This window comes from Austrofundulus limnaeus, unplaced genomic scaffold, assembly GCF_001266775.1.
Source record: "Austrofundulus limnaeus strain Quisiro unplaced genomic scaffold, Austrofundulus_limnaeus-1.0 Scaffold57, whole genome shotgun sequence".
Classification (NCBI taxonomy): domain Eukaryota; kingdom Metazoa; phylum Chordata; class Actinopteri; order Cyprinodontiformes; family Rivulidae; genus Austrofundulus; species Austrofundulus limnaeus.
Genome location: NW_013952459.1, coordinates 1958513 through 1969724, shown reverse-complemented (window position 1 = coordinate 1969724; position 11212 = coordinate 1958513). Strand labels below are relative to the sequence as shown.

The 11212-nt window shown below is 37.2% G+C and overlaps 1 protein-coding gene across 2 annotated transcripts in view; it reads left to right on the top strand.

The window, feature by feature from the left end:
- The window catches only part of pappaa (pregnancy-associated plasma protein A, pappalysin 1a), an 88822-nt gene that overhangs the window by 34448 nt on the left and 43162 nt on the right, over positions 1 to 11212 (top strand). For both annotated transcript variants that reach the window (XM_014009390.1, XM_014009389.1), the window contains exons 8-10: positions 4692 to 4820; positions 4959 to 5050; positions 6876 to 7072. In XM_014009390.1, the coding sequence (XP_013864844.1) occupies positions 4692 to 4820; positions 4959 to 5050; positions 6876 to 7072 (418 nt within the window). The remainder of the gene's footprint in view (positions 1 to 4691; positions 4821 to 4958; positions 5051 to 6875; positions 7073 to 11212) is intronic.

Here is an 11212-nt window from a genome sequence, read left to right as displayed (position 1 = left end):
TAATTTGGGTCTATCTGTTGAAAAGTTTTTGGCCACACAGAAAGTTACTTCTTCCTAAATGCCACCATGAGGTTAGATGAAGTGGCTGAGGGTTGGGGGGTGATTGACCTCTTGCTGTCAGCTCACTGGCCTTCATCTAAGCCGGGGCAAACAATAAGAAGGATGGCTGACATCTTGGCTCTTCTGGCTCCATCAGTGAGTGGTGGTTTGTTTGGAATGGCTAACGGCTGGGAGGTCAGGGTGACAGAGTAAATTATGGTGGAGAGTGTGAAGGGTAAAGAGGAGATGCAGGGTGGGAGGTTCTATCAGTTGGTGGTAAAATATTACTTGGCTTGGAAAAGGGGATGGGGGTGAATGGTAATGGGTGAGGAGACATAAGGGGGTCAAGGAAGTATTAAGAAAGACCTCCCAGGCAAAAATAAAAAAATAAAAGAAAGAAAGACAGGATAACTCTTGGAGCATAAGAACTACCACACAGACTGGGTCTCTAGACTCTGTCCTGTGCTCAAATCCTTCATATCACATGGTCCACCCTTCCTTTTAAAAACTCTAAATAAGTCATTTTTACACAAACTCTGCCAAATTATTCCACACAATTTTTAGAAAACCTAGATTCACTGTTGCACCAATTGTTTGTGACAAGGCTGAACAATAGTGTGAAACTGGCCCCTCATTCTTTTCTCATGGAGAGAGTGTGGGACGGACTGTCTTAGAATTCCTCCTGAAACTGTTTGTGAACCAGGATTCACAATAAATGATCTGACAAAAGAGCAAGTTTTTATTTTGATAAAACTCCATACTGTGTGTACCATTAGAAAAAATCCAACTATTGTGAGACAGTTGATAAAGAATGTTTTACAATGAGATGACCACAATGTCTACAATCAACTCCAAAAACAATCATTAACAAACTTTAACTCAATCATCAGGCATCCTGGTTATTTACTGATCATTAAAATCCAAACATAAAAGTTTGTTTTATTGACATGGATTTGGACAAGCAGTGTATTTAAAGCTTTTAGCCTGGAAAATAAAAATTATATCCAATTCATTCAGTGCAATTGCTAGCAGGGGTCAGCCTGACTTCTCTTTTTTTAAAGGCAGTTGAGAAAAGAAGTAAATTAAAGCAATAACACAGAGGCAAGTTATCATGCTTGAAGCTTCACAGTGAGGATAAACAGCCAGTTCTGGAACAAAAAAGAAAGAAAGAAAAAAAAAGGAAGAAAATGCAACAAAAAGACCATGCCACGTGGGCCTTTAGCACTTTTTATAATGAACAAACTAAGTCACTAATAAATGTTGTGTTCTTGTGAAGCTGAGAGTAAACAACCAAACTGTGTTTCAGGTAACATTTTCAGTTTCTTTATGGAATTTTAAATGCATTTTAAATGACACTGGTTACAAAAACATGCAACATTACTTTGCAGACATGCAGTAGGTGAAAAATTTACCTCAAATTCACAACGGCATGCCAAACCATTAAAGGGATTTTAGCTACATTTGTGGATCTTTCAGGCTCAAAGAAAGATTTTCCTCACATTTATCTCTTTTTCCCATCTGACGTCTTTGTGCCAAAAACATCAAGGAGCTGAAAAATGGAAACACATTTACATGCGTGCTCACAAGCCTAGTGCACACATCTGTAGATGTGAAACAAACAGCGCAAAAGTGCACACGTGTTCTTCTCGCTGTTGGTAGCAGGCGCATTTGTTTGTAAATGCTTTAATGTGTAATGGTGTGTTTATTATTTTTAGAACAAAGATAAAAAAGAAAAGCACATTAAAGTATTTCGGGTCAAATTTAGAAGTGAGCCAGGATAAAGCATTGGGGCTTTGACAAGAAAATCTGCATTAACAGAACAACATAAGAAATTCAATCATACCTTTAAAATTAGTTTGGTTTTTACTTTATTTTGATGGTGGAAATAAACATGTAAGCATTATTTATTCCAGGCACTGTAAGAAGTCAAATACATCGTCCTGTGTTACATCCACACCACTTCCTTTTTTACTTCTTTCCTGCTGCTGGTGGCAGCACCTAACATGACCAGTTGTAGTCGGGTCAGAGGGGAATCGAGGACAAATCTAATTGGTAACAGGTTGAACGCCATGTTGAACAGTTGTTATCTCACCATGAGGAACAGCACTTTGACCTTCTCACCAAAGGCGCATTATTCCACTCAAGTTTAAAACACATGTTGAATCACGTGCACAATTTAGAAACACTACATCCAAACGTTATGATGCACATGGCAGCGATGCCTCGATCTATGGATTAAGAGGCTCATGCAGCTTTTTAAATGCAACGACTGGAGAATAGGTGTAAGACGTTGACGACCTTATGCAAAATTACCACGTAATTAACATTATCGATGGCAAGATCTGCAAAATGATTTGCAAAATGAAGCTAAGCTTGATTGTGAATACACGCTCAAGCAATTTTCTTTTGCTGCCGCTTCCAGAGGTCCCTCTTTCAGGGAGCCATTTTTGTGAAGAAAAACCACCCATTGTTAAACATGGGTGGAGGTCTTCATGTACAATTGTTCCCCTCTTACAATGCTGTTATTGCGATTATGACTCAGCTCGTGAACTATAGGTTGTAATCAGGACCCTAATGATCGTTAGGTTGATTGTCCTTTTTTGCATTTAAACAAATAGTTATGATTGTCATCGTCAACCTGTTTGTCCACCATGTGGAAGTATTGCTTATGAGGCTGAGTTTACCTGGAACTCCTCAGTCTGAAGAAGTCTCTTGGAGAAGAGACGAAATGTTTATTTAACAAAGAAGAACCCGTCCTGGACTATTGAGATGCATCTGGACAAATGGTGGCCGTAGCAGCAAGGTGTCCTGTGAAGAAACAATAACTTCCAGCCGGAATTTAATAACACTTCTGTCGGAATAATCCTGATGATGACAGCACTTCAGAGCTTCATATAACAACGTTTTCATCAATTATTCTGAAAATTTGAGAATAAAGTTAAAGAATACAGCTGCCCCCTTTTGCCTTGGCCTCACTCGACCTAGCCAATGGCTCATCAATCTGGTCAGAAATTATGACTCTGCAGCTAACTGTATACTAAACTGAACCAATCCACTCTTCTAAAAACACACACCAGACAAATCCGACAACCAGCAGAAAAACAAGAGCTATCATGCATACCTCTGAAATGATTCACTAAAAGACTTGAAGGGCTGTAGTCTGATGACATTCCCATGTACATTTTAGTCGAGCTGACCCAAAACTTTGTATCCCAATCAGACAGTGCTCACAGACATAAATGTTTCTTCTATAGTCAGATATCCTGGACTTAACATTAGCAATATACAACGATAATCACTATTTTTTTTCTCTTTTTGTTTTTGTAGTCTGAGTATTTGCTGTGTCCAAAGATTAAATATCCAACAGCTTGACTTTTTGTGGGTCTAAAATAATGAAATTAGAGGGTGGTGTGTTTGAGGTTAGCTTGAAGTTGCTGAGCTAGCATGGCAGAAGAGGTTATTTGTTCTGTTAAGTATTTTCACATGAGTCTAAAGAAGCAGAATAGCCATTCACATTAGCAAACACAAACACTTCGCTGTTCATGTGAGCAACATATGTCTTCACTGTTGTGCAGGATATTTTCCTAGTTTGTGTTTGAGAGAATACTGGTGTTCTTAGTCATTAGAAATCGAAAATTCCAACTGAGAGCTCATCAAAGTTTATGGCTTTCATGACCATCACTCAGAAAACTTCCTTGTTTAACTGCTGACTTTGGCATGAGGGTGTTGTGGAGCTCGAGCAAGTTGGCAGGAGTGTTGGCTCCTGGTGGTGTATAACATTCACACAGGAGATTGTATGGGAGGATTGGGAATAGTAGTTGAAACCAATGGGCTTTTGTTAAGTTCTGCGTGCAACATTTATTGTAGTGTATTCTGTTATTTCCCCCAAATGACATTAATTTGCATGAATTTTTTGCAATTTATTCTTGCTTTAAAATTACTCTAAACTCCAGTCAAATCTTTAAGCATATATTAAGTTATTAAAATAAAATAAATATATTTTATACCTAAAAAGGTTGTCAGATTCATTCATATTTTGATCCCATGAGAACATAAATACTAAACAAACCTTTGAAAACAACAAAAGGAACTTAAACACGAGTAATGAATCCAAACCTTAAGGAAAAACACAAAACTGCAAACAAAGAATCAAAAAAATCTTAGCAATATTACTGCAAAAAGAGTTATCAAGACATTACATGACTTTTTATTTGTATTAAACTTTCTTGTTTTGCTTGCTTGCTTTCACAATTTGTTTTGAACATTTAAATTTCTGTCAAGAACCCTGTAACTGCCTCGGATTCCTGCTGATTATTACATGAAAACAGACAACTTGGGGAATTTGAAGAGACCCCATAATGAGTAATTTGACTATTAAAATAAAACGTGCCGATAAAAGTCAACTTGAATTCGACCCAAATATTTAAAAGTGAAATTTAAAGGCAAAAATGAATTGGTGGATTACTGAATTCGTAGGTTAAATATTTTTTTAATGAACCATCAAGAGGTTTACAGCAAACGACAATACCATTAATTTGATCTCCTCAGACCTTATTTTCATATTTTTTTCTCATTGTAGAGTTTATTTTCTTAACTCAGAAAATTTTGCAGAAAAAATATCTTACCATAATTTTTTGTCACTTTCTGTGTAGGGATGTTGTACCGCACGTTGTGTACACCTACCAGGTCCAAACTATCTCCAGTCGGAGTGAGAGTGAGCCCTCGCCACCGCTGGTGCATGAACTCGGGGCGCCCTACTGTGGCGACGGGCACATCCAAAGGTAACGGATGTGCAAATCATGTTTACAAACACAACAAAATATGTGGATTAAAACATTTCTTTTTTGTGTGTTTATTTGGTATTAGAGTTTCTTTGCGCATGGAAGTGTTTATGTTCTACTGTTTCCTGTCTGCTTTAGTTCCAGAGGTGAGGAATGCGATGACATGAACTTCATGAATGGAGATGGCTGTTCAAGTCAGTGCAAGAAAGAATCCTTCTTCAACTGTGTCGGTAAGTCACGAGGACAAATCTGCTGTCAGAGTTAATATATCATGTAAGCACATTGCTGTTCTATGTCTGCTGTAAGGGAGATTATTACAAATTACTTGGAGAGTCAGTTTATCTGCAGTGGATCTGTGAGCGACACCCTGTATTTAATCTTTGACTTCCAAAAATGATCTGGTCTACTTCCATCAAAGAAAACATTTTTTTTGTCTATCAGAAACAATGAAGGAATGAGAAAACCTGGAAGGGAAATCCTCTTTTGTTTTTTCAACCGAGTCCATTTTTTCCCCCTTTTTATGTGTCAGGTTTTTTTTTTATATGTGCGAAGATATATATATATATGTTCATTTCACTGTGATTTATAACCAACGCTTGCTTAATAATTAGGTTGGGATGCAGGTCTCATAGTGTAAGTTTTCCAACGCACTTGGATGCAACAGTGTCTGACACAGTTGAAGTTTGGAGCAAAAAAACAGACACTTTAATGACAGAAAGTCAAGTTGATGTGTATGTATGCGTGTGAAAGAGAGTGCCTGCTTGTTAAGGTGCTGCGCGGTGAAAAAAAACACTGGACAGAGAACTGACACTAAGTAAACAGCTCCAAGGGGCTACCATGGGATAAGCTTCAACAGCCTATTCTCCGTTGCGCTGATTTATATCTGAAGCTGATGAAATTCAGAAGTTACAGTTTCAGTGACTGTTTCACAGATGGACCATTCCCATCTAAAACACAGATGTAAATAAAGACTAGACTACTGTACTTACAAAACTCATCAATTATATGTGTTAGAAATGTTCGAGTTTAGTCTTTTCCTCACATAAACATTTTGTCAGATCTTGATAAAAGTTTAAACAAAACCATCCTCACAGGAGGTAGGTTTCTTTTATCTTTTTCAGCTCATAACTTCGTTTTCCCGCCAAATTTCTGCCTATCTTTTTTTTCCTGATGCACTCAGTTACATTCCCACTCATCCGTTATCGGTTCATTCTATCTGTGCTCAAATTCAGATACCACATCATTACACCTTTAATCCTCTCACTCCTCCTCTCTCTTTAGCTCACACTCTGCTCTCTGTTCTTGCACCTTTCACTAAACACTGTTTGAACTTCCTCTTGTCTCCCTCTCACTTCTCTACTGACTTGTTTGCCTCTGTTCCTGCTTAGTGAGTGGCAGGAGGCTATTCTGTTTGCCCCACCCCACCCCCTTGGTAGCCCCTCATTTCACCGTTGCCAGAGCACAGAACTGACTTGAGCTTTTGGCCGTGTTGGGGATGGCTGGAATTTCAAGGAGGAGGCCCCAGCCAACTTGGCACAGAGCGCCGCCTTTCCCCCTAACTGGAACCCCATCGGCTGACGCTGCTTTAGCTGAGACCAATGGGGCCCAGGCAACCTTCCTGCTCAGCTCCCGTCTCCTCCAGTACATAAGTTTTCAGTTCCAGACCTTAACTCCGGGTGGGATGTCTGGAAAAAAAAAAGCTTCTGTATCTCTCTTTTACCCCTTGACTTTGTCTGCCCCCTTCCTTTCCCTCTATGCCTCTTGGTATTTTGATTCAGTCTTGTTAATGTTTAATCATGCTTTTTCCTTCTTTATGTTTATTTCCTTACATGATACATATTTAGCATCCTCCCCTGTCTTTTGATGGTCCACTTGTGCTGTCATGTAATAAAAACAAGATCAGAAAAGTTGGATAAATTCATAAACAGATGAGTGAATGAGAGACATGTGGAGTATATCAAATCACATCTGAAAGTCAAATTAAAAGATGGTGATGCATTTAACAAATGATCACATTAAAAAAAGTATTTTCTGTTTTTGTTTTTTTACCTGCAGAGGAGCCGAGCATTTGCTACTACTATGATGGCGATGGGGTGTGCGAAGACTTTGAGCGGGAAACGGGTGTAAGAGACTGCGGCCTCTACACACCCAGTGGGTACTTGGACCAGTGGGCTTCGTCTATTGAAGTTTCCCATGAAGAGAAGCCGTACTGCTCTGGTGAAGTGGCTGCTGGGTATCCTGCTGTCACAAAGGTCAGTCCTTTAAATCGATACTGTTGATACAACTGAAAGCACATCAGAGCTTTAATTTCCAGAGTTTATCAGTGGCATTGTCAACTTTTTGCCAGTCACTTTTTGAACAAATAAAGTGCTTTACAAAAAAACAACATCTTTTTCCCCACTGATGTGAAAAAAAATCCCCAATTTTTGCTGGACTATTCTGCTTTCATTGGTGGTCTGTGTCACACTGATTCCCACAACGGGTGCAGAATTTTGGTATTCATGATAACATTTGTCTTCATTTACCCAAACATACACACACACACAAGAAGACTATATTCATGTTTTCATCACTCCACATCTATACATTGACCACATTTGTTTCCTGGAAAGATTTTCATTTCTGAGAATCTTTTAAAACAGCTTTATGTGATTCTCAGTTGAAGAAAAAAAAATCCTTCAGAATATTGTTTATCTTATGTTGTCTCTCAGCAGCCCTCTGTTAATCCTTTGTCTGAAATGAAACTCTTTTGCTCCTGTCTTTCAAAGTTTCTCTCCCCTTTCTTTGTGGCTTTGTGGAAAGCTGCTCGTGATGAAAATTCGACAAAACAAACTGACCTACAGAGTAACATCATTTTTCATTCTTGACTGGAAAATGCAGCCCCTCAAGTCCATTTTTTTTCATTTTCAAGCTAAAATTCAATTTGAACTATGACAGCAGTCAGCAAGAAAGACCACAGGCACAAAAACCAGGCGACATTGTTATTTGGTAAAAGTTGAGTATTTTTTTATGAACGTCTTGAAATATTGCCACCTCTAGTGTTTAGAATTTACAACACTCACTTTTAACTCTGATATTTGTGAAATGGTAGAGGCCAACAACTAAAAAAAAGTAATGTTCTTATTGCCTGACGATTTTGCTGAAAGACGTCAAGCTGCACATTTTACGCTGTCACCAATACTTGCTGTTTTGTTATTCTTTGTTAGATTGTTTGGCTTATTGTGTAAAAATTTTGTGGTTGCTATTTTTCATAGTTGTTCAGAAAATATAGCAAAAATATGGCAAATAAAATTCATCATTTCAGGTAAGTGTACACATGTAGGGTGCTCACTATGTAACAGCATGACCAAATTAAATGGACACCCAGTGCAGGTCTTGACTTAATGAATTTTCCAATTGATGTTAATCTATTATCTGGTGCAGGTAAAAACTGTTTTGTCATAAATACTCCACACAATTTAAAAAAAAATCTTAACCATCTGTTTAGCCTAACTATAATCTTAGACTAACATTCTAACAGTCTAACCATTTTTCAACTAAAGAAAATAATAATAATAATAATAATAATAATAATAATAATAATAATAATAATAATAATAATGATAAACAGAAAGGGTTTGATTTGACTCTAAATGAAGACAATGTTCTGCACAATGTGAGCAGATTTATTTTTACTTCACAACATCTGTATTCGAAATACATGTACATTTATAGACACAAACATGAAGCTCCAGAAACATAGAAGTGCATTAGCCTCAATCCTGTTTAATCTCCTTTCCCTAATATGGATGGCAAAAGCCAAGACATGCTGTTGATGTACTATCTGTTTCAAAGCCCTGCTTATTATTAATACTACTAATACTAATAATACTTTTCAGTTATTATTAGTGGACCTGCAAAGTTGAAATCTAATTGAAACTTGTGCGTTTCTTCATTGCCTCATATATTGGTGTTATGCAACTAATTTGGGTATTTTATTAAATTGCAAATTTTTACGTCAGTTTGGCTTTAAGCTGGCATTAAATCCTTACCTGTGGACGTCGTTTGTATGCTCTGCACCTACTCATGAACCTTTATAGTTCCTTGACAAGCTATTGAAGTCATCTATCATTTGAAGCAGTGAGACAGTGAGCTTCAGTAGGTACGTGTGGGTCTGGGTGAGAGGACATTACCTCACACACCAGGCGCTCACCAGCATTCCTGTAAACCATGGGATGGTGCTTGGAAACTCATACTTGCTTCTCTCTGTTTCTCTTTCTTCCTTGCCACAAATGCCTCACAGATGCTCACCCCTGCTTACCAAAGCTCACACTGCTTATACGCCTTAAACAAAAGAGGAGACTCGTTAAAGAAACGAAGAATAGCACAATTTTTATAAGAGGTCCTGTATGTATTTTGATACTGATTAAATGCTTTTAATATATAATTTTCTCAAATAAAATTAAATAATAATAAATAATAATAAATAAATAAAGACCAGGTATTCTCTGATGCAATATACAATATACTGTGTTGCCCACTGCCACGCCTCCCACAGTTTTAGACTAAAATCATCAGATGTTGAAAAAGTAAGGAGTTGTAGCAGCTCAGGTCAAACCTTGAAAATAATGTTATGAGGAATGTAGCAGCATCATCTGGCGTCATGCTCAGAATGTCTTAAGAATGAGACTCAGCTACTACCACATCAAATTTTAGCTCTATTTCTGTAAAACTGACTTGAGTTACAATCATTTATGTGTTGATAATATCACTTAGCTGTGGTGGCCATCTTAAAGGAGAAATATCTTGCTTTTAAATCCTTCTTCACATTTAAATCATTCAGTTGGGGTCTATATAAAGTGGAACTGCACTGCTTTGGTCTGAATTCCTTCTTATAGTAATTTGCAAGTCCCTCTTTCACCCCTTTTCTGTGTCTCAAAGCATCTCATTTTGAGGCTGTGCCTTTAAACGCAAACGAGGAGCTTCACACACTCCCCTCCAGCTTCCAGAGCAATCCATTGCACCTTGATTGAAGGGTTTTCAATTATATACCACCACAGAAACATTTGGTCTAAAAATTAATTAAAAGATGTCAACAAGGTAAGACTTGTCCATCCAGCCTTATATGTTGGAGCCAGAGTCTGACCCAGAGCCTGAGGAGAATGAAGCCAATCAAATTGTAGTTGGGAAGTCCAGACCATATTTAGAAGTTCTGTCACAAATTCTGTGGTGTAACAATTCAGAAGATGTCATAGAAATTACAGAAAAATCAACGGGTTAAAAATATAACAGAATATAAAGATCTCTATGCTGCACCAGAAGAGACTAAATTATTTTTTTGGCACTCTTAGAGACTCCAAGTACACAATAAAATGCATTTAACAGCTAAAAGAGTGGATTTTCACGATATTTTTTCAATAATATTTGCTCAGACAAACATGCTTGACTCCAATAGATATTTTTTTAAGTTTTGAGTAATTAGCTTGCACAATATGAGCAACTGTGATATGTGTTGTTAATTACTCTCATCTGCTACCATACTAAAATTTAGAACACTATAGCAAGTCAAATTAAAGTCATTTATGTGTTTACTAAGGTTAGTTGACTGTGGTGGCCATCTTTGAATATGATGGCTCAAAAGGTTATCAATTGTGGAGACACATTCACTGATTATTTCTGAAAGTTGTACGACGTGTCCAGTGGTTCGTGACATATTTTGGTAAAAACAATTCCTCAAACACACACGTACATGGGCTAAAACATGATTATATGTCTTTGCCTTATGGTGATGGGAGATAATTAACATCTGACGGTAAAACAAACAACAAACTCTTAAACAAACAAGTTTTGTAGAAATCAGCAGGTGTTGTCTTCCAGTGTCCATGACTCAAAGCTGTTTTTGTGGCAGTGAGTCAACTGTTACTAATAATAAAAGTTTAATTTGCATTAACATTTCACTGTCACAATACTGCTTTCATTACTGTCTACGTGTCAATGTGAGTTGTTCCCATGATCACAATGTGACGACAAAGCAACCAGTAACCCAACGATTCATGTACTTCACACTCAATGAGCACTTTATTTACACTTGTATTATTTTGTCTGCAATATGACACAAAAATAGATGCCCTATACAAGTTAATGTATTACAATACTAACTTTAATATTTGACTTTCTTAGCTGTGTTGTGGCTAAATTAAAATACTTTAAAATTTACAAAGGAGTCATTAAACAAAGAGAAAAAAAGTCCTTCCCTTGGAGTTTTCTTTTCTTTTTGATGCTATGTTTATAGATTTATTGATCCAAAATGTTCCTTATGGAAGCAAAATAGATCTGTGATTGATAGAGCAGTGTGTTTGCATGACGCTTGTCTTTCTATTTCAGTTTCATACCTGCTTCTAAATGGATATAGT